Genomic DNA, 24600 nt, shown 5'->3' on the forward strand with positions numbered 1-24600 from the left:
CATCTATTGGGCTGTTCTTGCAGAATCAGTATAAGAAAACTTGATCCTGACCTTCCTTTTGGCGTAGCAAGAGGAAAGAGAAGTGGCCTCCTTCCTGGAATGTGATCATTCTGGATCTGCAGTGCTTCTTCCTGGTGGGCTAGTATGAGTATAGCTACACTGACTATTGGGGTCTGAGCCCTGTGGATGCAGTAGAGAACATGTGGCCTGGCAGTAATTGCTAGCATTTTATCTAACACTTACTCTGGGTTTAAACTCTGAGCAGTGACTGGCATTTAATAGGTCTTCTATAAATGTTAAAAGAATAATTCTATATACTTCTGAGACCTCACAACAACATTGAGAGGTAGGTATTTTATCCCTGTGTTTTAGTGAGGAATGTAAAGTTTGTAGAGGTTCAATAACTTATTTAAGGTCACATAGTAAGTGTTGGAGCAGGATTGGAATTTAAATCCATTTGACTCCAAAGCCCATGCCCTTAAATTCACTATATTAATCTGTCTTTGTAGCCTTGGAGACTTGTGGACCCCATTCTAGTACAATCTCTTGGCTAGCTGGAGAAGCAGCAACTTTGGATTGAGTGTACATTGTCTTCTCTGCTCCCATTTGGCAGCTTGTATAAAACCAGTATAAAAGATTAAAGCACTGAACTTGGAAGATAGCAGACCTGTCAAACCCTATTAAATGGGACCTGTTGTAGTCTTGAGACATGTAGTCAGCATGTCTAATGAGCCCATTATCTGTACAAGGGGAATATAGTAATTGCCTTATTTGATGTCCAATAGTGGTGATGTTAAAATAAATTAGAAAGTGATTTATAAACTGAAAAACAAAAGAATTCCCTCCCAAATCAGTGATTGTGCTTTAGAGTAAGAAAGTTTCATGGTGGCTCGTAACATTCAATCATTCTTTCATTCAGCAAGAAATATCAATGGAGCCTTATTTTGCATTAGACATTATTCTAGTTTGTGGGAATGCAAAGATGGGGAAAAAAATCATATCCTGCCCAGCTGGTGGTGGCTCTGGTTGAGTGTTGACCCATGCACCAAGAGGCCGCCAGTTCAATCCCGGTCAGGACACATGCCCAGGTTGTGGGCCAAATCCCCAGTGGGGGGCATGTGGGAGGTGGACAACTGATGTTCTCTCTCATCAATTCTTCCATCTCTCTTCTTTCCCTTCTCTCAAATAAATCAAAAACTACATAACGCGAAAGAAAACAATTGTGACATATTGTGATCAATACTGTTCTGGGTGTGAACAAGTTACCCTGATATTGAATAAGGCCTGAGTGCCTGGGTAAGTGAGGGATTTTGAGGAAACAGATTTGGAGGAGGATGAGTTTGTTTAGAGGGAAAGAAGATAGAGTATAGCTAAGGGAGAAGCAAAAGCAAGAAGGTGGAAAAGCTATTTGTTTTCAGATACTGTGGATAGTTTGGTTTGGCTAAGTGTATATAGCCAGGCAAAGTGTGGTCGGAGATGCAGTTCTAAGCCTTCTCAGATAAGGTTTAGAAGAGCTTTGTTGTGTTAAGTTGACAGTATCTCAATCACTGAGAAAGAGCAGGAAAGTGATGTGATCAGCTATCAGAGTGAGAATGCTCTTGACAGAGGCTCAGAGACCAAGAAAGGGAAATGAACACCTGAACTGGGGCAGTAGAAATGGAGAGATGGGGAAGGGCAGAAGAAAGTGTTTTTAGCCCTGGCCGGTTTGGCTCAGCGGTTAGAGCGTCAGCCTGTGGTCCAGAGAGACCCGGGTTCGGTTCCCGCTAAGGGCACGTACCTCGGTTGCAGTTTGTCCCTGGCCCTGGTTGGGTCATGTGGGAGGCAGCCAGTTGATGTGTCTCTCTCACATCGATGTTTCTTTCTCCCTTTCTCTCCCTCTCTCTCTACCTGAAGATAAATGGGGAAATGTCCTCGGGTGAGGATTAAAAAAAAAAGTGTTTTTAAAGATAAAATCAATAAGGACTAGATTTTGATCCAAAAACCAATAGGACTGAGTGGCTGATTAGATGTAATATGTGGATGGAAAGGAATGTAGGATGAATCCCAGATTTTCTGGTTGAGCAGTATTCATTGTAATAGAAGACATGAGCAACAACATGTTTGGGGTTGAGGTGGAGGACTCTACTGAGTAGGGAAAGATGACAGATTTCTGGGCATACACAATTTGAGATAACTGTGGGATGATTAAGTGAAAATACCTTTTAGGTAGAACCTTGTTTTGATGAGTTCAAGAGAGTGGTGTCTGAGGTAAGAATTGACTGGCATGTAGGTAGTAATTTACTTATTTATTTATATCCTCACCCGAGGACATTTTTTTCATTTTTTGTTCAGATAGAATGGGAGGGAGAGAGAAGAAGAGAGAGAGAAACATTGATGTGAAAGGTACACATCGAGTGGCCGCCACCTACATGACCCAACCAGGGCCAGGGACAAACCGCAACCGAGATACATGCCCTTAGTGGGAATCGAACCCGGGTCTCTCTGGACTGCAGGCCAACACTCTAACCGCTAAGCCAAACCGGCCAGGATGAGGTTTTTTTTTTTAATCCTCACTTGAGGCTTCTTTTTTTTTTTTTTTTTTTTTTGAGAGAAAGGGGGAGAGAGAAATCATCAGTGTGAGAGAGAAACTGATCAGTTGCCTCCCATATGCACCCTGACTAGGAATCGAACCTGCAAACTTTTGGTGTACAGGACAACACTCCAATCAATTAACCTGGCCAGGGCTGATTTTTTGTTGTTAATCCTCACCTGAGGAAATAGGTTTTTATTTTTATTTTTATTTTTTTTTAGAGAGGAAGGGAGAGAGATAGAAACATCGATGAGAGAGAAACATCGATCGGCTGCCTCCTGCACGTCCCTAGGGTACCAAGCCCACAACCTGGGGCAATTGCCCCAACTGGGTATTGAACCAGTGACCTGGTCCATGTGACAATGCTCAACCAACTAAGCAGCACTGACTGGGCCCAAGGATATTTTTATCCATTGATTTATAGAGAGAGTGGAAGGGAGGAAAGGGGGGGGGGGGAGAGAGAGAAACATTGATGTGAGAGAGACATATCAATTGGTTGCCTCCTGCACTTGCCCTGACTGGGGCCCGGGATTGAACTTGCAGCCCAGGTACATGCTCTTGATCTGGAATCGAACCCAAGATCCTTAGATGCTCAGGCCAACACTCTAACCACTAGTCATGCTGGCTACAGTGAATGTTGATTTTTATTTCTTAGTTTGTTCAGGGAGAAAGAAATGAGAAGAGGAGAGGAGGGAGCCTTATATAATTAAGTCACACCACTTAAATCAGAGTACTCCAAATCTTCATTTTCATTCTCACTGTAGTTCCTTCTCTCAGTGTTTCTTTTGCTCTCCTACCTTTGGAGCTTCAGTTCTTCATATACAATGTAAATGATAATACAATTTATTTCGTAGGCAATTGTGAGGATTGAGGTCACATAGGTCATATATATTAAGTGGCCAGTTCATCACTGGTGTTGAGAAACTTTCTTCTGAGATTATGTGTATACACAGAGAGGGGGAGAGAGAGAATGAGAACCTTTGCTAGATACTTGGGCAATGCTTTAAACACTTTCACATGAATTAACTCCTTTAATCCTCACAAACCAATGCAGTGGATGCTATCATCGTGAGAGACAGTGCAGTGGTTGAAAGCTTAGACTTAATTCAGACTGCCTGGTTTCAAATCTTACCATTTTCAGTATTAAGTAGGTAGATAAATCGCCAGGTAGTAAGCAGAATTTGGATTAAAACCCAGGTTTCTGGGTACATGGATTTGGCTCTTGTATGGTCCCTTCTGGGGTCCCAAATCTTTTGGCTACTGGGCAGCAGTTTTGGGGTTATTTTTTCCATCATTCTGAAATTTCCATGATTGATTTTTGACCCTCCCTCAGAGTGGCTGAACTTTGTAAAAGACAAATCACTCATACTAATTCCCTAGTTAGAATGTTGAAATTCTTTTAGCATAACATTCAGCTTATTTATTTATAATTATTTATTTTTAATAGACTTTTTAGAGAGAGGAAGAGAGAGAGATCCATTTGTTGTTCCACTTATTTTTGCATTCATTGGTTGCTTCTTGTATATGCCTTGAACGAGGATGGAACCCAACCTTGGCTATCCAGATGACGCTGTAACCAACTGAGCTACCGGGTCAGGGCAAAACATTCAGTTTAATCTTTCAATGATCTAACCTGCATTATTTTCAAAGGCTGTACAATTGGTATATCTTTGCGTATTTGTACCATAATATACTTAGGAGGACTGAGTGTTTAGTTTCAGTGTTCCCGGCCCCTAGCCAGCACTTCGCCTAGTACTTAGTATGCAGTCAATAATCGCTAGCTCAAAGTATGAGTGAATTAAAGAAGTGCGGAACGCAGACTCAGAGTTAGTCGGGAGGTCCGTCTGGGAGTTCTAAAGTTCGGGAGGGGACATGGGGGCGGGCAGTGGATGTCACATGACGAGGCGGAGCAAATTCCATGTGCTCCGCGGCGCCGGGCGCGGCTCCGCCCTTTGCGCCGGTCACGTGGGGGCGCCGGCTGCGCCTGCGGAGAAGCGGTGGCCGCCGAGCGGGATCTGTGCGGGGAGCCGGAAATGGTTGTGGACTACGTCTGTGCGGCTGCGTGGGGCTCGGCCGCGCGGACTGAAGGAGACTGAAGGTAAAGCCGCCATGTCCGGGCCCGACCCGGCCCCCCCACCCCCTCCCCCCGCATCCGCCGCCATCCGGGCCGGGACCGGCCACCCTGTGCCGCCGCCCCGGCGCCCTGGCTGCGCGGCTCAAGCCCGGGCCCCCGCCCGCCAGGGCCCGATCCCCGACCCACGTGTGCCCGGCCTGGCCCGGCCTGGCGGCTGGGTGGGGGTGGGGAAGAGCGGGGCCAGAATATGCGGTCCCCGCGGCCTGGGAGGGCGCCGGGTTCACCGGCCACGAAGTGCCACCGCGGTCTGACCCGAGGAGGCCCCGCGGGCGCGGGCATCGCGGTTCCCGGCCCGCCGCCCCCTCCCCCCTTTGCGGCCCGGCCGCCGGGAAGTGACACGTTGTTCTTTGGCACTGGCCGTCTCTGCGCAGGGAGGGCGCAGGGGAGGGAGGCGGCGGCGGTGGGCAGGGAGGAGCCCCCGGCCCCGCCCGCCCTCCAGGCCGACCCTCGCTTGAAACCGGCTGCTCTTCAGCCGCCGCCCGCTTGGCCTTTTACGGCCCGACTCCCGCCCTTCTTGGTCTCCACTCCTGGGCGGCGGCAGGCTTCGCCTCTGGCCCCGCGCGGGTGCCCCCGTGGCCACCCGCGGCAGGCGTGCCTTGTGTGCCCCTGGGCCAGGCCCGGAACCCGGTGTCCCCAGGTGGGGGGTGGGGACACCACGGCCGAAGCTGCTAGCTCCGTTTATGATCCGGGAGCCTGGTGCCAGCGAGACCTGGAATTTCCGGTCTGGTTGGTCTTGGGCCCCGCGGAGCCAGGTTGATACCCCTCACCTCCCAACCCCAGGCCCTCGGATGCCCAGAACCTGTAGGCCGCACCGTGGACTTACTCTTTAACCGAGGGGGTGAGTGAGGTTGCTATTTCAGCTGGTCAGGGGGTGGTTGGTGGTGATGAGGGTTGACAACGTGTTGGTGGGGACATAAGCTATATCTTTTATGCTTCTTCACCCCCTTGGCGCCTCTGGGACTCAGTGTGGGACCTAGCCCTTGCCTTAACCCCTCCCCCTCTCCATTTGCCTTAAGCTTGGGTCCCTTCCCCTTTCTGAGCTCCATTCTTTCCCAACAGGTGTTGGGGGGACCCTGATGTGGACCAAATGAAATGAACAAAGCTCCACAGCCCGCAGGCCCCCCACCCGCCCCATCCCCTGGACTCCCACAGGTAATTAGGGAGGAATTAGCAGAGCCTGGTGGGGGTTGGGGATGGGGGAGACCAGGCAGCCGGTCAGGAACAGGTTCCAACCCTCCGGATTTTCCCACCCCCATCTGTGTCAGGGCAAAGTGCAGTTTCCTGCTGCCAAATTGAGACAGGGCCTTTGGCTGTTCCCAGGGGCTGTCATGGGGAAGGGGGTATGTGGACTACTGAGGTTCTTGCCACAGATCTGCTCCCCTTACTTTACCAGCTTGGGTTTCTGTCCCACCCGGGTTTCCCCTCTTGCTGAATTCTGGTCTCCCCCTTCAGCCAGCGTTTCCCCCGGGGCAGACAGCACCGGTGGTGTTCAGTACGCCACAAGCGACACAAATGAACACGCCTTCTCAGCCCCGTCAGGTGAGGGGCTTGTGGGGTTGGGAGTAGGGGACCTGGGGGTGGGAGCTATGGAAAGCTTAAGCCAGCTTGGGCCTGGGATGGAAACTATGGAGGCCCTGTACCTGCCCCAATTTCCTGACAGTTGCTCTGTGTTCTTTCATGCGATTCTGCACTTTGCACTGTTGGTCACTTATGGCCCCTCGGGGAGTATGTAGTTGGTGGGGGTGAAGTTACTAGGGGTCCTGGTGCCATGAGAATTAGGGGCAGTGCTTTGAGCCCTGCTGCCAATTCCTGCTTTTCAATGGCCTCCCTTTACTGGAGGGCTACAATTGCTCCATTCCCTTTTCGTTCTTTCTCTTTGGGCTTTGGTGAGATAAACACTTCAGCTGGTTCTTGCCTTTCTCTGTTTTCTAATTCTTTCTCACTAAGTGGGAGGGTTCTTGTCCTACTTCCTTCATCTCACCCTCATCACCTTGGGGATAATTCTCTTCTTTCCTGTCTCCATGTGCTCTCAGGGAGGATTCAGGTCTCTGCAGGTAATACCCCATTCTGGACCCTCTCCTAGTCTCACCCTTATCTTCCATCCTAGTCAGGGGCTATACCTAGGAACTGGAGGCTTCAGGGTGGGGAGTTGTTTGCTGTCTAGGTCTTCAGTCTGTGGCTGACTGATGCATGTTAGGGGCTAAATCTTGCAGAGTGTGTACTTGGGAACCGGGCAACCTTTGCATGTTACTGTTTAGTTCCTCAGTACCTTAGGGTGGAGCAGTGTGTGATGGGGAGTATGTTGCCCGAAAGGGCTTTACTTAGGCATGATGCATCTGGGTGTTAGGAAGTCTCTGTGGAGGGGTAGCCTGGTGGAGGAGACATGAATGTACATGGCAGTGAGGTAGTAAATACACAAGGTGCAAAGTGTATACCTTAGTGTCAAGGGCATGTGTTAGTACAAGAGGCCACTTAACCATCATTTGGTCAGTTGGGTCTTGGAAAGACTGGTCCCCATTCTCTAAAGCCCCCAGTGCTTCTCTCCAGACTAGAGGCATTGCAGAGTGGCCATTTTGCTGTCCACTTCCTCCTCTTCCCAATATCAACTGCCTTCTTCCCTCTTGACAGCACTTCTACCCTAGCCGGGCTCAGCCCCCGAGCAGTGCAGCTTCCCGAGTGCAGAGTGCAGCCCCTGCCCGTCCTGGCCCAGCTGCCCATGTCTACCCTGCTGGATCCCAAGTAATGATGATCCCTTCCCAGATCTCCTACCCAGCTTCCCAGGGGGCCTACTACATCCCTGGACAGGTAGGCTGTAGTCTTGGGGGCTGGAAGCCACAGAATCTTATATCCCAACCCTCACCTCCCCTGACCTTTTAGTCCCATCTCTTCTCCAGTGATGGGACTTCCTTCTGGTCACTGCCCAGAGTTGGCTTGTCCTATCTTGTCCTACATTCTCTTTGTAGTCTGATATGGTATTCAGCTTCTTCACCTCCTTCTCTTCCCTCCTCCTCCCTCTTCCCCCTCACCAGGGGCGTTCCACATATGTTGTTCCGACACAGCAGTATCCTGTGCAGCCAGGAGCCCCAAGCTTCTATCCGGGTGCAAGCCCTACAGAGTTTGGGACCTACGGTAAGCAGGGGAGGGAATCAGGTGAGAGTGAGTCCCAGGGAGCATCTGATCTAATTCCTAATTCTTTCTAGGTTTGTCTCTTGGTCTAAAAATGATAGGGTTAGTAGGTAGTAGGGATATGTGTGGGTGGTAGGGGATTTTTATCCTATTCCTGAGAGTTGAAATCCTCCGCACCTCAAGGAATATTGTTGGGTCATGTACCAGTTTGAGGGCCTGTTCGTAAACATTTCCCGTGACACTCGTTCCATGGTTGGGGGAGCCCATGTAACATGGATTTGGGAGGTTTTTGTAGCTGTTTTTCATTTATATTCTAGGACAGGATTAGTCTGTTCTTTATGGCAGTGGTTTCCAAAATTTTTTGATCCTCTGTCAGGAAAAATTGAGTATGTACCACTAATACATGTATGTTTTTGTTTATATGTTTGCACAATTAAAACAAACGATGCTTAGGTTTCTTGTGAACAACAAACAAGTGGAGATTATGGATGAGATTAAAGAATGTATCCCATTATGGAGACCATTGCTTTAAAGAATTAATTTTTCTTCTTCCTGGGCCTGGTTCATAATGTTAATTTTTATTTCCTTGCCCCTGAGCAAAGGGCTGGAGACTGCAACTGGACTCAGGTTGAGTGGACAGGGTTGGCAAATCTCTTTTTCTCATTTCCAGCCAAAGACCTGATTCTATTTCAGGTTAAGTAGTTGCTGTATATGTGGCGCCCAGGGATGGGGTACATACACAGCATGTAACTGGGTAGAAGAGGAACAGACAGAATTCTGGTAGCTGGTGTGTGATGGGGAATGAGTTGCTGCCTATGAGGGGTGTGTGTGCCAGTGTCAGGAATTCTTGTAAACGCAGCTCAGACTGGTTCCCCAGCTTTGACAGACACCTAATTCCCTTGGGGAGGAGGGTGGGGCAGGGCAAGGGGCCGGCTGTGGGTGCTAAGTTCTGGGGCTGGGAGGTGCTCAAGCAGGCATTTGTATATGGTTGTGCCCTGACGCTGCTACCATTCTTCCTTTCCGTGTGTTGTCCCCCCCCCCCCCCAAGCTGGCACCTACTACCCAGCCCAGGGTGTGCAGCAGTTTCCCACTGGTGTGGCCCCCGCCCCAGTTTTGATGAACCAGCCACCCCAGATTGCTCCCAAGAGGGAGCGGAAAACGGTGAGTAGTAACAAGGGTCTCTAGTACGTCTTGGAAAAGGAGAATCAAGGTCAGGCGCCTTGTGGGTCAGGGAGCAGGAAGTTGAGGAAGGAGACCTTCAGTTGAAGTGGGCAAACAAAGAATGGGGATCTGTGAAGTGCTCAGGTTTTTTGTACAGTGCTAAGATTACAGTGTACAAGAAGCTCATGGGAAGACTGAAGTGGCTAGTGGGGAAACACCTGAGAGACCTGGATTCTGGGATCCATAAAATCTTTGTTTGGCTTTAGGTTTCTGGTGGCTTGCTTTAGAAATGGTTACTTTTCTGTGGCCCCACCCCCACCCCCACCCCCTAGTCCTGGAAGCTCTTGAGGCCTCCGCCTCTGCTCAATCCTCAAGCCCTGGGCGTGGTGCCCAGAATAGGGTGCCAGGGCTGGGGAAGCCGCTGAGTCACCCTGGCTCCACCCACTGGATCTGGGCCCTGCCCCCAGAGATCAGGCCGACTAGCCACAAGTGAGCCTAATGGGTGCTAGACAGGGGTTCTGGGCTCCAGGTTGTGCAGCCACTGACTTGGGGACTGTTGGTGAGGCAGGGATGAGGGAGGGAGGGGCATTGTGATGTACAGGGCTGCTCTGTGAGGTCAAGGGTCTCTTAGGGGTGGGGACCAGGGCAGGGACTACAAGAGCAGCCGGATGGGTTGACAGTAGAACTCAGGGTTTCCGGCACCCACCCACCTGCTTCCCAGTGGGAGGGTGGAGGGTTGGCCTGGAGTCTTAGGTGTGGGGCAGGGTGGAGAGGTGGGCTCCTCCTGCTTTCCACTCATCCTGTAGCTTTCTTTCCCCAGATCCGAATTCGAGATCCAAACCAAGGAGGGAAGGATATCACGGAGGAAATCATGTCTGGGGCACGAACTGCCTCCACACCCACTCCTCCCCAGGTATTGTCTGCTCTTTGAATAATGCCATGGCTGAGATGGCTATTCTGCCCTGGACTCCCAAGTCCTGTGGTCTTTTCTGTCAACTAAGGGCCTTATTTCCCTGCTTTCCTGGATTTCTAGGCAGAGCTAAAGTAGAAATGGCTCTAGTAAAGAAGGGTTGTGGGACTCTTCAGGGCAAACTTGGTAACCCTTTGTGTCCTGCAGACGGGAGTTGGTCTGGAGCCTCAAGCTAATGGGGAGACTCCCCAGGTTGCTGTCGTTGTCCGGCCAGGTGTGTAAGCATGTGGTGCAGAGCTTTTACGGGGAAAGAGTGTGGCAGTTTAAAATGCCAAGGAGGTTTGGTAACTTGAACCAGGTGCCAGAGAATAATGGCTTAGGTTTCAGGTAGTGGAGTTTGAGGGTGGATTGGATTTTGGGGGAAAAGGGAAAAGGCTTAGGTAGGAGAAGATTACAGGAGGGGAGTGTTAGGTTGGGAATGCCTTAGCTGGGAGGCAGTGGTGGAGGAACAACAGCAGTGAAAGACTTGCCTTTAATTACTCATTCTTCCTTCCTGTGGTGCAGATGACCGGTCACAGGGAGCAATCATTGGGGGCCGGCCGGGGCTGCCCGGCACAGAGCATAGCCCTTCAGAATCCCAGCCTTCATCACCTTCTCCAACCCCATCACCACCCCCAATCTTGGAACCAGGATCTGAGCCTAATCTTGCAGTCCTCTCTATTCCTGGGGACACTATGACAACGGGGATGATACAAATGTCTGTAGAAGAATCAACCACCATGCCCCGTGAAACTGGGGAGCCATACTGCATCTCTCCAGAGCCCACTCCCCTCGCTGAACCCATACTAGAAGTAGAAGTGACACTTAGCAAACCAATTCCAGAATCTGAGTTCTCTTCCAGTCCTCTCCAGGTTTCCATCCCCCTGGCATCTCCCAAGGTGGAAATTCTTCCTGAGCCTAATGGCATGGTCCCATCTGAGGATCTAGAACCAGAGCTGGAGTCAAACTCAGAGCTCCCCCCTCTCCCTCCTCCTGCCCGTCCCTCTGAATCCCCTACTCCTGTTGCTCCAACTGCTCAACCCGAGGAACTGCTCAATGGAGCCCCCTCGCCACCAGCTATGGACTTAAGCCCAGTCATAGAGCCAAAGGAACAGGCCAAGGAAGTTACGGCACCAGTGGCTCCCCCCACCATCCTTTCTGCCACTCCAGCTATGGCTCCTCCAGCGACTTCCCCTGCTCCAGAGGAGGAAATGGAAGAAGAGGAGGAGGAGGAGGAAGAAGAAGAAGAAGGAGGAGAAGCTGAGAGTGAAAAGGGAGGAGAGGAACTGCTCCCCCTGGAGACTACCCCTGTTCCAGCCCATCTGTCCCAGAATTTGGAGGCAGCAGCAGCAGCCACCCCAGGTAAGGTGTGGCTGGATGGTAAGGTGGGTCAGGCTGGAGGGTGTGGTTCTTTCTGTTTATTGATGATCTCCCATTTGTGCCATTATGTCTGGGTCAGGAACCCTGTGATGGAAACTAAGAGCTAGATTAAGGACTTTAAAGTTTCAAGAGGGTGTGATAGAAAGAGGAAATGTTAACACACAGTTGGCTGCTTTTTTCCCTAGGCTAGAGGTACTTAAATTATTTCCACTCCTTTTTATCCCCTAAATAGTGGCAGTATCTGTGCCAAAGAGGAGACGGAAAATTAAGGAGCTCAATAAGAAGGAAGCTGTAGGAGATCTTCTAGATGCCTTCAAGGAGGTAAGGGAGCAGATAGTTGCAGAGGGCAGAATTTGGGTGTGGAACAGTGGTTGAACTGCAACTGAACAGAATGTCCTTCAGTTACAGGCTAACTCGGGAGTACCAGAGGTGGAAAGTCAGCCTTTTGTAGGCAGCAACCCTGGTCCAGAACCTGAGGGCAGCAGTGTGCCCCCACGATCTGAGGAAGTAGATGAGACCTGGGACTCAAAGGAAGACAAAATTCACAATGCTGAGAACATACAACCTGGGGAACAGAAGTATGAATATAAGTCAGGTATGCTGAAGGAAGGGTTGAGAGGGCTGAGTACTCTTGTCGGGGCCTCAGGAGACACTAGTATGGTTGGTTCACCTGTCTTCCTTACAGATCAGTGGAAGCCTCTAAACCTTGAGGAGAAAAAGCGTTATGACCGTGAGTTCCTGCTTGGCTTTCAGTTCATCTTTGCCAGTATGCAGAAGCCAGAGGGACTGCCCCATATCAGTGATGTGGTGTTGGATAAGGTTGGTGGGCATGAGAGGGGGTCTAAGTTTATACTAATTGGCTGGCTTGGGAGTAGCCTGGGGTCCTGAAAGAGCAATCAGTAGCTCCAGCCTGTTTGTGATACCTTGTCTGTCCTCTTCACAGGCCAATAAAACACCACTGCGGCCACTGGATCCTGCTAGACTTCAGGGCATAAACTGTGGCCCAGACTTTACTCCATCCTTTGCCAACCTTGGCCGACCAGCCCTCAGCAGTCGTGGGCCCCCAAGGGGTGGGCCTGGTGGGGAGCTGCCCCGAGGGCCGGTGAGTGGAACTGGCTATAGGGGCAGATGGGCAAGGAGATGGGGGTGGGGGGATGGCCCTCTGTGTCTCTTTGGTGAATGAGGAGAAGTCTGCCCTGGAGATGTGTGGTGGTGGTGTCTCAGGTTGTGCTGACTACTGTATCTTCTCTTGTCTTCACCCCTTCCTTAGCAGGCTGGTCTGGGACCCCGGCGCTCTCAGCAGGGCCCCCGAAAGGAGCCACGCAAGATCATTGCCACAGTGTTAATGACTGAAGATATAAAGCTGAACAAAGCAGAGAAGGCCTGGAAACCCAGTAGTAAGCGGACAGCAGCCGATAAGGACCGAGGGGAAGAGGATGCTGATGGCAGCAAAACCCAGGTATTGGCAAATCCTTTTGGTCTCCATTCCTTCTCTTCAGGGTTTGCTGAGCCAACTTTGCCTTTTTGCATCTATCATCACTAGCCTCTTCCATCCTCACTACCCTCTTCCATCCCTCCCAGTGGCCCTTGTTCTTCTGAGAACCTCACTGGATCCTGTGTGTTCTCTGTTCCCTCTCCCCACCAGGATCTGTTTCGCAGGGTGCGCTCCATTCTGAATAAGCTGACACCCCAGATGTTCCAGCAGCTGATGAAGCAGGTGACACAGCTGGCCATCGACACCGAGGAACGCCTGAAAGGGGTCATTGACCTCATCTTTGAGAAGGCCATTTCAGAACCCAACTTCTCTGTGGCCTATGCCAACATGTGCCGCTGCCTCGTGGCGGTTAGTTTCCATTATTTTCTAAATCTTGTGGTCTGGCCTCCCACTTCTTGAGTCCTTCTTTGTTCTCCTCCATTCTGGGCCTTTGATGGCAGCCAAGAGGAGCCAGAGCCAGAGCTAGAGGTCTTCCTGGGTTATGGGTTAGTTAGTAAAAAAGACTGGGAGGGTCTTTCCTGCCCTGGACTAATCTGAATGTGACATTCTCTTTGATACACAGCTGAAAGTGCCCACTACAGAAAAGCCAACAGTGACTGTAAACTTTCGGAAACTGTTGTTGAATCGATGTCAGAAGGAGTTTGAAAAAGACAAAGATGATGATGTAGTTTTTGAGAAGAAGCAAAAAGAGATGGATGAAGCTGCTACGGTGAGAGAAAACCCACCACCATCTCCACTGCTTATCTGGTTGCTGCTTAGCTGTAGAGTTGGTTTGTAATGGTCTGGGGACATGAGTGCTTGTTGCTGGGTATAGAAATCCAGATAGTGGAGGAGAGTGTTTTAGCCATGTGGCTGGATAGCTTTTTAATGTGGTTCCTGTCCAATGACTGCCAGGCAGAGGAACGGGGACGTCTGAAGGAAGAGCTGGAAGAGGCTCGAGACATAGCCCGGCGGCGCTCTTTAGGGAACATCAAGTTTATTGGGGAGTTGTTCAAGCTGAAGATGTTAACAGAGGCAATAATGCATGACTGTGTTGTTAAACTACTTAAGAACCACGATGAAGAGTCCCTTGAATGCCTTTGCCGTCTGCTCACCACCATTGGCAAAGACCTGGACTTTGAAAAAGCCAAGGTAGGGGTCCTGGGATATGGAAGGGGACAAACTGAAATACGTGGGGCCTGCTGTGCACTGACAAACTCCCTGTTGGGCTGGCATGTCTGGGACACTGAACCATAGTGATGGAGCTGAGGGCCTGCAGCTGGAGATGAGGAATTGGGAGTTCCTGGCCTGACTCCTGTGCTTCCTCCTAGCCCCGAATGGATCAGTATTTCAACCAGATGGAAAAAATAATTAAGGAAAAGAAGACATCATCGCGAATCCGCTTTATGCTACAAGATGTGCTGGATCTGCGACGGGTGTGTGTTCCCTCCTTCTCACTGCTAGCCTGCTGCCTCTGACCCCACAGCCCCCACTTAGTTCCTGACCCTGCTTTGCCTGGTCTCTCTAATGTAAGTTTCTTGTGACTGGCTTCCTGACTCCACAGAGCAACTGGGTGCCACGCCGAGGGGATCAAGGTCCCAAGACCATTGATCAGATCCATAAGGAGGCCGAAATGGAGGAGCATCGGGAGCACATAAAAGTGCAGCAATTAATGGCCAAGGGCAGCGACAAGCGTCGGGGTGGCCCTCCAGGCCCACCTATCAGTGAGTTTGAGGCTAGGATTGAGGAGGGGGCAGTTTGAGGGGTTGTGCTTTCCACTGATGACTTCTTATTAGTGCCACGTGTCTGGGCCACTGATACCCCATGATGGAACTGAGGATCTGAGGAAGCGAGGCTGGGGTCAGCCCAAGGGGACAGGGCTGTTAGGTCTTACTCACTATTTCAGTATGCTCTCCTTTTTGTCCAAGGTCGTGGCCTTCCACTTGTAGATGATGGTGGTGGCTGGAACACAGTCCCCATCAGTAAGGGCAGCCGTCCTATTGACACCTCACGACTCACCAAGATCACGAAGGTAGGGGTGTGTATATTGGAGGGGGTGACGTTAGTAATAGGGTAAAGAGGGATCAAAGTGGGCATTAAGCACAATTTGGGTCTTAGTTCCCTCATTCTCTGAGATTGGGAAAGTGACAGCTGAAATTTTCCTTAGACTAACTGGTTAGATTACTAGAGACATGGGTCTGGGCTACTCTGTGGTCAGTAAACTGATATACATGCCAAATTAGGTCCATTCCCTGTTTTGTACATTTTCTAGGCTAAGAATGGTTTTTACATTTTTAATGGTTGTGAAAAAGTGAGTGCTATTTATGTGATATGAAATTACATAGGGATTTTGTTTTCATTTTTTAAAAATATGTTTTTATTGTTTTTTTTAGAGAGAGGGGAAGGGAGAGATAGAAACATTGATGTGAGAGAGAAACATTTATCAGTTGCCTCCTGCACACCCCTAGTGGGGATCGAGCCTACAATCCAGGCATGTGCCCTAACCAGGAATTGAACCAGGACCTCTCAGTCCATGGGACGAGGCTCAATCCACTGAGCCACATTGGCTGGGCTGAAATAACATAAACTTTAAATGTTGTTGTCCATAGTTTTGTTGAACTCAACCACTCTCATTCCCTTTATCCTCTGTGACTGCTCTTGTGTGACAACGGTAGTGTTGAGTATTTGAAATGGAAACTGTGTGGCTACAAAGCTTAAAATATTTACTATCTGGCCCTTTACAGGAAAAGTTTGCCTGGCCCCTGGTCTAGGCTGTTCGTGGCTGTGTGGCTGGGGGCTTTGGCCAGCTCAGACCCATGTCTCTTCATTCCCTTTCCTTCCTCAGCCTGGCTCCATTGATTCTAACAACCAGCTCTTTGCACCTGGAGGGCGATTGAGCTGGGGCAAGGGCAGCAGTGGAGGTTCAGGAGCCAAGCCTTCTGACGCAGGTATGGAGGCGACTGTAAAGAGATGGGTGGGTATTAATGAGCTCTTCTGAGGGTAGAGCCTTCCTGTATGGGAGGTTTGTCTCCTTGTCTATGTGGGAGGCTTTCAGTACAGAGTGGTTAGATAATATAGGAGCTGTGTACTACTTGGTGGGACTAGGGACTGAACTGCTTTAGTGTTGGGACTAGCACCAAGTGTCCTAAACTGACAAGTAGGTATAGGATATAAGAAAATAGATTTAATCTTTATTTTCTGCTTTCCCAGCATCAGAAGCTGCTCGTCCAGCTACTAGTACCTTGAATCGCTTCTCAGCCCTTCAACAAGCAGCACCTACAGAAAGCACAGAAAACAGACGTGTGGCCCAGAGGTGAGTTTTCCTAGGTGTCTGATTTTATACACATGGAGAGTACCATGATTGGGTTTGGGTTGTTGCCATAGGAATCCTCACATACAACTATAATGCTCAGAGGCCCTGGCTGATCATAGGGCATATTCCTAATGCCAAGAACAAGGCCTGATGGTGGCTCAGCATGTTGAGTAGTTAAAGGAGAGAGCACTTGTGCAGTACAGGTGAGAGACCACGTGCTTGTCTTATAGGAGTAGCTTGAGCCGGGAACGAGGTGAGAAAGCTGGGGACCGGGGAGACCGCCTAGAGCGGAGTGAACGGGGAGGTGATCGTGGGGACCGACTTGATCGCTCTCGAGCACCTGGCACCAAGCGGAGCTTCAGCAAAGAAGTGGAGGAGCGGAGTAGAGAGCGGCCTTCCCAGCCTGAGGGCCTGCGCAAGGCAGCCAGTCTCTCAGAGGATCGGGACCGTGGGCGAGATACTGGTAAGGGATTGAGAGAGGAAGGGGAAGGGGATGGTGTGGGCTAGTCTGGGACTAGCCAGTCCCTAGGTAGTCTTCAGACCTCCAGATGTTTGCTGAAAAGACTGGAACTAAAGAGTCTCTGATCTGTTTTGTACTCCCTCAGTGAAGCGGGAAGCTACCCTGCCTCCTGTGAGTACCCCAAAGGCTACTCTCTCAGAAGAGGAGCTGGAGAAGAAATCCAAGGCCATCATTGAGGAATATCTCCATCTCAATGACATGAAGGTTGGTAGTGGGAGGGGTCTGTGCTGTCCAGTGTGCAGTGTAGGTCTGGGCCAGGCACTGACTGCACTCTTCCACCTATACCCTGTTCCCCATGCAGGAGGCAGTGCAGTGTGTGCAGGAGCTGGCCTCGCCCTCTCTGCTCTTCATCTTTGTGCGGCATGGCATTGAGTCCACGCTGGAGCGCAGTGCCATTGCTCGTGAACATATGGGACAGCTGTTGCACCAGCTGCTCTGTGCCGGGCACCTCTCCACTGCTCAGTACTATCAAGGGTATGACTGACTTCGATGACCCCTTTCACTTTTACAGACCCACAAATTGCCTTCCTTTGTAGGACCTGTGGAACCTTGGGGAAGAATTTAGGCTTCTCAACCGTCCTGGTCAACATTATTTTAAGCAGGGATGGGTGCGTTGAGCCATTTAAGGGATAAGAACGTGTCCTTATCTTGAGATAGTTGTCCCATGTTTAGGGAATGTTGCTAATGGGCCACAGTTGACCCTTGAGTCATGCCTTGTTGCTCCAGAAGGAGGGTGGGCTCCTCTCCTAGAATGCTCCGACTTTGAATTCCCTTTGCAGACTGTTCGAAATCCTAGAATTGGCTGAAGACATGGAAATTGACATCCCCCATGTGTGGCTCTACCTAGCAGAACTGGTAACACCAATTCTGCAGGACGGTGGAGTACCTATGGGGGAGCTGTTCAGGTGAGTTCCTTTGGTGGAATTCAGAGGAGGTAAAGACAAGAAGAGAGGGGGTCGGGGGAGTAAGGGGTGGGGAGTGTGTCTAGGGCTTTGGAGCCTGTCAACACCAAAGTTTTCTTACAGGGAGATTACAAAACCTCTGAGGCCCCTGGGCAAAGCTGCTTCCCTGTTGCTGGAGATCCTGGGGCTCCTATGCAAAAGTGTGGTGAGTGAGAATCTTTCAAGAGTGATGTGTTCAGGATTTCTCTATCCACTGTGTGGTTTTGGCTACTTGCGGTGACACTGAAGCCTCTCTTGGTCCTTTGGTGGGATGGGGTTAATGGGAATGTATGGTAGAGCTGTGTTAGTATCTGAGAGAGGCTGGTACTCCCTCAGACCAGTTCCCCTTGTGAGTGTTGGCCAAGGCTGGAGAATGGTTATCTAAGACCCTAGACCCTTGATTGATTCAACTGGTGTTTTTTTTAAAAAAAACATTCACTACATAGTATGCATTGATAATACAGCAATGAATAAAATAGGAAACAAGTTGGAAGAGAAAAAAAAATGACAGCTTAACAAAAACAACTGTGTGAAGTAAAGCATGAAATAAAGTGGTTGAAATGAAGTGATTTAAGGGCTGTGAGGTTGCAAAGCATGTCTGTTTGATAATGTTCACGACAGTGTGCTTTCCTGGAAAGGCACTGAAGCTGCCTGGTGTGACGAGTAGGTGGGAAGATGGGAAAGGAAAACTGAGTGTGGTGCTTAGTGGTAGTGAGAAGTTGGAAAGGGCAGTTTCAGGAGTTCAGCTACCTGGAACCTGGAGGAATGAGACTTTGAATGGAAAGGATTATTCTTTGGTGTCGTTATTAATCCTTTTAGGTAGAAACATGTACCAGGGTAATTTGTTTTGAAAAAAGAAAAAGCCTATTGAACTACTTGTATATTTTCATTGAATCTAAGGCGCCATGAATTGTAGGACGTATTTATGCTCTGCTAAGAGAAAAAAGATGATTATATTTTTTTAATGCGCTATGTCAACTGAGACAGCTCCATTTTAGTGGTATTACAATGGGTATCTTTAAAGTCCACAAATTAGAATAATCTTGTTAAGGGTTGATGTCATTCTTTTGAATACCTGTTGCTATAAAAGTGATACCTTCAGAATCTCTTGCCTTTAACAGCATATGGGCTCAGACTGTTGTTTATGTGAGGATTCTGATTTGTGTTGGGGGTGGGTGGGTATATACGCTTCTAGAAAACTCGGGAACGAAATAAACGTACTTGTTAGTTGTCCTTTCTCATAAGCATTTGTTACTTGGAGTGATGAAAAATTAAGCTATTTTAGAAAAATAAATGTAGACGAGTATGGAAGGCTGGGATGAGATATTTATTTGGATTTGGTGGTTTAGCTTTTGTGGTCTAGTAATTCTTTGAGATTCCTGTGAAAGGTAATTGACATCTTTCCTGGAGGCTCTTAGGGCATTCCCCGTAACCCACAGTTTCAGTGGATGAGTTCTTGTATCTATGATTGATACCATGTTTATGCCTGGTTAGTCTGTAAGCATGGAGGGACTCTGCCTATTTTGTACCTCTATAGTATCCTGAGCCTCTAGCTGGCACCTAGTGGCCTTTCAGTAAATATTTGATGGGTACCATTTGTGGTGCTGTTAGATTCTTGGAGAGAGAGAGGGTTGCTGAGTTCATCTGGTGTTTTCCAGGGTCCCAAAAAGGTGGGGGTGCTGTGGCGTGAAGCTGGACTCAGCTGGAAAGAATTTCTGCCAGAAGGCCAGGATGTTGGTGCATTCGTGGCTGAACAGGTTTGCAGCTGGGGTTAGGATATCTCCATTTGGGGCTGGCCAGTCTTCCTTCCTCATCTCACTCACGTGGTGCACTTACCTTTTGAGTTGCAGAAGATGGAGTATACCCTGGGAGAGGAGTCAGAAGCCCCTGGCCAGAGGTTGCTCTCCTCTGAAGAGCTGAGCAGGCAGCTGGAGAAGCTTCTCAAGGAGGACAGCAGTAACCAGCAGGTGTTTGACTGGATAGAGGTATGTTTCTCTTGATATTGGGAGAGCAAGATAAAGAAGTCATTCTTGGTGTGGTGGTGGCAAAGTTCAGAATTTATGGGCCATGTGTGTGTTTCTCCTGCATAGGCCAACCTGACTGAGCAGCAGGTAGCATCCAACACATTAGTTCGAGCCCTCATGAAAACTGTCTGCTATTCTGCAATTATCTGTAAGAGGAGCCAGGGAGATGGTGGGGCAAATGGAGGGAGGGAGGTTTTGGTCTCTGCCTCATAGTTCTGAACCAGAATGAGGGTGCATTATTCCATTTATCCCTGTCTTTCTTCCTGTAGTTGAGACTCCCCTCCGAGTGGATGTTGCGGTGCTGAAAGCACGAGCGAAACTGCTACAGAAATACCTATGTGACGAGCAGAAGGAGCTGCAGGCACTCTATGCCCTCCAGGCCCTTGTAGTGACCTTAGAACAGCCCCCCCGTAAGAGCCAGGCTGGAGTGTTGGGGGTGGGGTGGAAGAACTGCCAGATAGTAGGGGCAGTCCGTGGAAAGGTGGGTGGTCACTGGAGAGCAAAATGCTCTGCTGGTTGGTTCCTTCCCTCGACAGCGTTTGTTTCCTTGTCTACATATGGGAGAAGTTAGACTTAGCCTTGGAGGTTGACTACCTGTTTTGTGCTTAGCCAACTTCAGATGCCAGGAGTACAGAGCTGATAAACGATAATGTTTTCTTCTGCCTGGCACAGGGCTGAGATACTTTTCTTGACTCATTTAATCTCAACTATTGTTTAGAATAGATGGAGTTGTCCTCTTTTCCATTTTGGGAGACTGAAGGTTAGGTTAACATGCCAGAGGTTGTGCGTTTTGCATATAGGTTTGTACTGGGGCCCTGGGATATTAGCAGTGAGTAAGTCAAGCATAGTTCCCATGCTGGTCTGGAATCTGTAACAGAGTGATGAGTGTTGGAAGATGGGTCCTGCAGGGTGTTTTCTGGAGGAGTACACCTAGTCTAAGGGATAATGAATGATAATTGACAAATGGGAGCTAAATGACAAATGAGGGGAGGAGACTTGGAACAAAGGAACTATATGTAGAAGGCCATGAGGTAGGAAGAACTGGACACAAGGTAAAGTAACTTGAAGGATGACCATTGTGGGAGAGTGCAGTAACCAGTCATGGGAGGCAAAATGGGGCTGGAGAGATGGACATGGGCCAGGTCACGCAGGGCTGTGTAAGCCATGGGATGAGTTTTGGGCTTTAGCTTAAGGACAGGAAGAAGCCTTTGTGGGATTTTAAGCAAGGAATTAAAATTTTCTAATTCAGTTTTTAGATCATCCTGGCCATTAGGTGAAGAGTGGTTTGGAATGTGGTAGGATTAGTCAATCAGAAGTGTTTTCAGTCTGGCTGGTGGCCGTGAGGATGGGAGAGGAATGGGCAGATTCAATACATACACTGGCTTGGGATAGGGCAATGAGAGATCAGAAGTCGTGCCTCCCAGGATGGTTTTTAGTAGGTGAGATAATAGTGTACCATCTACTGGGTGGTAGGGAATACTGGATTAAGTTGAGTTTGGCCATATTGAGTTTGTGGTCCATGGGTCTGGGTGATAAGAGATGTTGGTAGACAGCTGGATATCTGAATTGATTTGGAGAGGAAATCAGGGCTAGAGGTTTATCAGAGTTGCTAACACAGGGCAACAACACAATCAAGTCACAAGAAGATACGAGATTACCTGCTGGAGAGTGATGAGAGTCTGAGATAGAGTCTTTAGGTTGAAGGACCACAGATGGTACTGAAGGAGGACAAGGCCCTAGGAATGAAGGACAGTAATTTTAGAAGATAGAAGTGGTCAATAATGCTGGATACTGCTTCAGAGCTCTATGGGAGAAAACCTAAAAATTAAGGGCTTCTGCAGTATAGGCCACCCTGGCAGAAATATTTGGTGGAGCAGGGAGCAGGCAGCAGGATCTTAATGGAAAAGGACTAAATAATACTTGACCGAGATAGGGAAACAGCAAGTATAGACAGAAATGTTTGAATTCAGTTTCTAGTTAAAAGACAAAAAGACTTTGGTTGTAAGAGATAATGGTTGTAAAGGAGGCCTTTTGTGTTGAGATGGGAGAAACTTGGGCTTGAGAATACAGGGCAGAGTGGATAATCAATTTTATAGGGTCCCCAAGGTGGTGGGTGTGCATGGAATTTGGAGCACAAGTTTGGAATAAGTGATATATTGCTGCCATTGCTGTGGGATGGGGGTGGGAGGCTGTCCATAGGCAAGCAGTTGTAGATTTGAGGGTGTGTGTGCCCGCAAGAACATCCTGTCTTGCAGCTTCTCACCGGTGGCTCAGTCAGTTTCACACATGGACTAGGCTCTAGATAATATGATTTATTCATTTCTCTCTTTAAAATATTTTTTTTGTCCTCACCTGAGGACATTTTTCCATTTTTTGTTCAGATAGAGTGGGAGGGGGAGAGAGGAAGAGAGAGGGAGAAACATTGATGTGAAAGGGACGCATCAAGTGGCTGCCTCCTGCACGACCCAACTGGGGCCGGGGACAAACTGCAACCGAGGTATGTGTCCTGAGCGGGAACTGAACCCAGATCTCTCTGTACCACAGGCCGACGCTGTAACTGCTGAGCCAAACTGGCCAGGGCTGATTTTTTTTTTTTAAATCCTCACCCAAGTGTATTTTTCTATTTATCTTCAAATAGAGTGGGAGGGAGGCAGGGGGAGAGAAAAAAACATCCATGTTAGAGAAACACACCTACCGGTTGCCTCCCACATGACCCCGACCAGGGACAGGGACAGGGACAAACTGCAACCGAGGTACGTACCCTTAACCTGTATCGACCCCATGACTCGCTCATTGGTCCATTGGTCCGCCAGTCAAGACTCTAACCAGTGAGCCAACCGGCCAGGGCTGATTTTTTTTTTTAATCCTCACCGGAGGACATTTTTTCTTTTTTTTTTTGTTCAGATAGAGTGGGAGGGAGGGAGAGGAAGAGAGAGAGAGAGAGAGAGAGAGGAGAGAAACATCGACGTGAAAGGGGACACATCGAGTGGCTCCCTCTCGCACGACCCAGCCAGGGCCGGGGACAAACTGCAACCGAGGTACATGCCTCTAGCGGAAATCGAACCCGGGTCTCTCTGGACCGCAGGCTGATGCTCTAACCGTTGAGCCAAACCGACCAGGATTGATTTTTCTTTTTAAGAGAAAAACTGTTTGTTTGTTCTACTCATTTATGTATTTCACTGGTATGTCCTCTGACCAGGGATCAAACCCATAACCTTAGTATGTCAGGATGATGCTCTAACCAACTGAGCTACCTGGTCAGGGCTATATTAATTTCTTTATTCAAAAGAAATTTATTCACTACTCAACCTCCATTTGCTTTTAGGAATGTGAGGTTTGCTTTGGAAATACTGGCAGTGCAGTGTGGGAAAGGAAGTAGGTTGTGTTCAGAGTTATAGGACAAGTGCTTGGGAAGGCTAAGGGTGAGGAAGGCTAAGAGCCAGGGGGTGCTTGAGTTGAGCCTAAAGGAAGGCACTAGGAAGGTGACAATAGAGAAGGGGTGTTCTGGCAAAAGATGTAGCATACATAAAAGTGTCAAGGCCCGAGAGGGTTTGTATGTTCAGGGGATAGATGGAAAGAAGAAAACTGAGATGAAGAGTTTGTCAGGATCTGGAAAGGGGGTAGTGGATGTTCCAGGTTATACCTTTGACTTATGAGTGATACATGTGGGACTTCTGTGGTTCCTTAAATTCAGGAGTACCAGTTGTACATAGAGTTTTCCCTGTGAAATACAATATGAGTGAAGAAATGTGAAGCTGCTGAGGTGAGTGAGGCTAGGCAGGTTTGTAAGGTTTGGCTGAGTGACTCATTCCTGTGCACCAGTCTCTTAGATCATGAGGTTAGTATCCTGTCAAAGACCTAGTTACTATGAAATGGTCAAACATACAAATGTTTGGACAATGCGTCAAGGGCTTTGTTTAAAAGTGGAGCTTGGGAGGGATTCCTGGAGGTGGGATGGGGTGGCTGTGGGGAGCACACCTCTTAAATCTGTCCTGCCTACTTGCAGACCTGCTTCGGATGTTCTTTGATACCTTGTACGATGAGGACGTGGTCAAGGAGGACGCCTTCTACAGCTGGGAGAGTAGCAAGGACCCCGCTGAGCAGCAGGGCAAGGGCGTGGCCCTTAAATCTGTCACAGGCTTCTTCAAGTGGCTTCGTGAAGGGGAGGAGGAGTCCGACCACAACTGAGGGCCGGTGGGGTCGGGGACTTGGAACCCCATGGACGCTTGGATGGCCCAGCCAGCCGCCTGGACTGCAGGGGGGTCAGCAGCAGCGGCGGTGGCAGTGGGTGCCTGTAGTGCGATGTGTCTGAGCTAATAAAGTGGCTGAAGAGGCAGGATGGCTTGGGGCTGCCTGGGGCCCCCTCCAGGATGCTGCCAGGTGTCCCTCTCCTCCCCCTGGGGCACAGAGATATATTATATATAAAGTCTTGAAATTTGGTGTGTCTTGGGGGGGGCACCACTGCCTGCCCTGGGGTCCTTTTTTATTTTCCGAAAATCACTCTTGGGACTGCCGTCCTCGCTGCTGGGGGCGTATGCCCCAGCCCCTGCACCACCCCTGCTGCTGCTTGGGCAGGGGGAAGGGGGGGCACGGTGCCTGTAATTATTAAACATGAATTCAATTAAGCTCACTGCCTCTCTACTTTATGGCCTTCTCCCTCTGGAGAAGGGGTATGGATCGGTGGGCAGCCTCCTTTCCAGAGCTGTACAGCACAGTTTCCTATAACTTGGCACCCCTCTTGCCTCTTCCCCTGTCCATGATCGTGGGAGCTGGGAGTCACTTTTTGGAGGATTTGGCCCTCGAAGTGGACGTGGTTGGGTGCCCTGTTGATTAGGAAGGGAGAGGGAGACATAGCTGTGGGGTACTTAATAGAACACACTTCGCTGGTTTCGCTGTCCTACCAGAATGGGATCCAATTCCTTTTTGCATGGAGAAGGTCCTGGGTTTCAGGCTGTTTATAGCCGGGGAGTCATTTATGGTTATAAGACCTCATCAAGTCAGAGGGTTGG

General features: G+C 49.3%; 1 protein-coding gene and 3 non-coding genes across 7 annotated transcripts; all 4 read left to right on the top strand.

Moving 5' to 3' along the window:
* The first annotated feature begins 4554 nt into the window (after window positions 1-4554).
* EIF4G1 (eukaryotic translation initiation factor 4 gamma 1) lies at window positions 4555-24216 on the top strand. 4 transcript variants are annotated; one of them, XM_036242351.1, is made up of 34 exons: window positions 4555-4667; window positions 5484-5541; window positions 5763-5855; window positions 6156-6242; window positions 6737-6757; window positions 7332-7508; window positions 7733-7832; window positions 8878-8990; window positions 9811-9903; window positions 10108-10174; window positions 10465-11301; window positions 11552-11640; window positions 11722-11914; window positions 12005-12138; window positions 12263-12421; window positions 12590-12778; window positions 12965-13162; window positions 13377-13523; window positions 13709-13945; window positions 14125-14229; window positions 14358-14517; window positions 14722-14825; window positions 15639-15741; window positions 16004-16106; window positions 16337-16569; window positions 16712-16830; window positions 16928-17100; window positions 17406-17531; window positions 17652-17733; window positions 19226-19324; window positions 19418-19552; window positions 19658-19739; window positions 19861-20001; window positions 23598-24216. In XM_036242351.1, exons 3-34 carry the CDS (start codon window positions 5796-5798, stop codon window positions 23777-23779), a joined length of 4848 nt encoding a protein of 1615 aa, XP_036098244.1. In that variant the 5' UTR covers window positions 4555-4667; window positions 5484-5541; window positions 5763-5795; the 3' UTR covers window positions 23780-24216. The 4 variants fall into 4 exon arrangements, with proteins under 4 accessions (XP_036098244.1, XP_036098245.1, XP_036098246.1 ...); XM_036242352.1 differs by having other exon boundaries at window positions 12593-12778; XM_036242353.1 differs by lacking the exon at window positions 6737-6757.
* Window positions 11356-11428, top strand: LOC118618026. The gene has a single exon (XR_004956967.1). It is a non-coding gene; the product is annotated as a small nucleolar RNA SNORD66 (small nucleolar RNA).
* Window positions 13998-14072, top strand: LOC118618025. Its single transcript, XR_004956966.1, has one exon. It is a non-coding gene; the product is annotated as a small nucleolar RNA SNORD66 (small nucleolar RNA).
* Window positions 14567-14642, top strand: LOC118618024. The gene has a single exon (XR_004956965.1). It is a non-coding gene; the product is annotated as a small nucleolar RNA SNORD66 (small nucleolar RNA).
* Window positions 24217-24600: the final 384 nt, after the last annotated feature.

The sequence above is a fragment of the Molossus molossus genome, unplaced genomic scaffold (genome assembly GCF_014108415.1).
Source record: "Molossus molossus isolate mMolMol1 unplaced genomic scaffold, mMolMol1.p scaffold_m16_p_5, whole genome shotgun sequence".
Classification (NCBI taxonomy): Eukaryota; Metazoa; Chordata; class Mammalia; order Chiroptera; family Molossidae; genus Molossus; species Molossus molossus.

What these genes read in the sequence shown, in the direction of transcription:
- EIF4G1 (XM_036242351.1), top strand. Translation starts at nt 5,796, where the DNA reads ATGAACAAAGCTCCACAGCCCGCAGGCCCCCCACCCGCCCCATCCCCT. An exon ending in AACAGACGTGTGGCCCAGAG is followed by an intron (nt 16,107 to 16,336) that starts GTGAGTTTTCCT and finishes CTTGTCTTATAG; the next exon opens with GAGTAGCTTGAGCCGGGAAC. An exon ending in CTGCTATTCTGCAATTATCT is followed by an intron (nt 19,740 to 19,860) that starts GTAAGAGGAGCC and finishes TTCTTCCTGTAG; the next exon opens with TTGAGACTCCCCTCCGAGTG.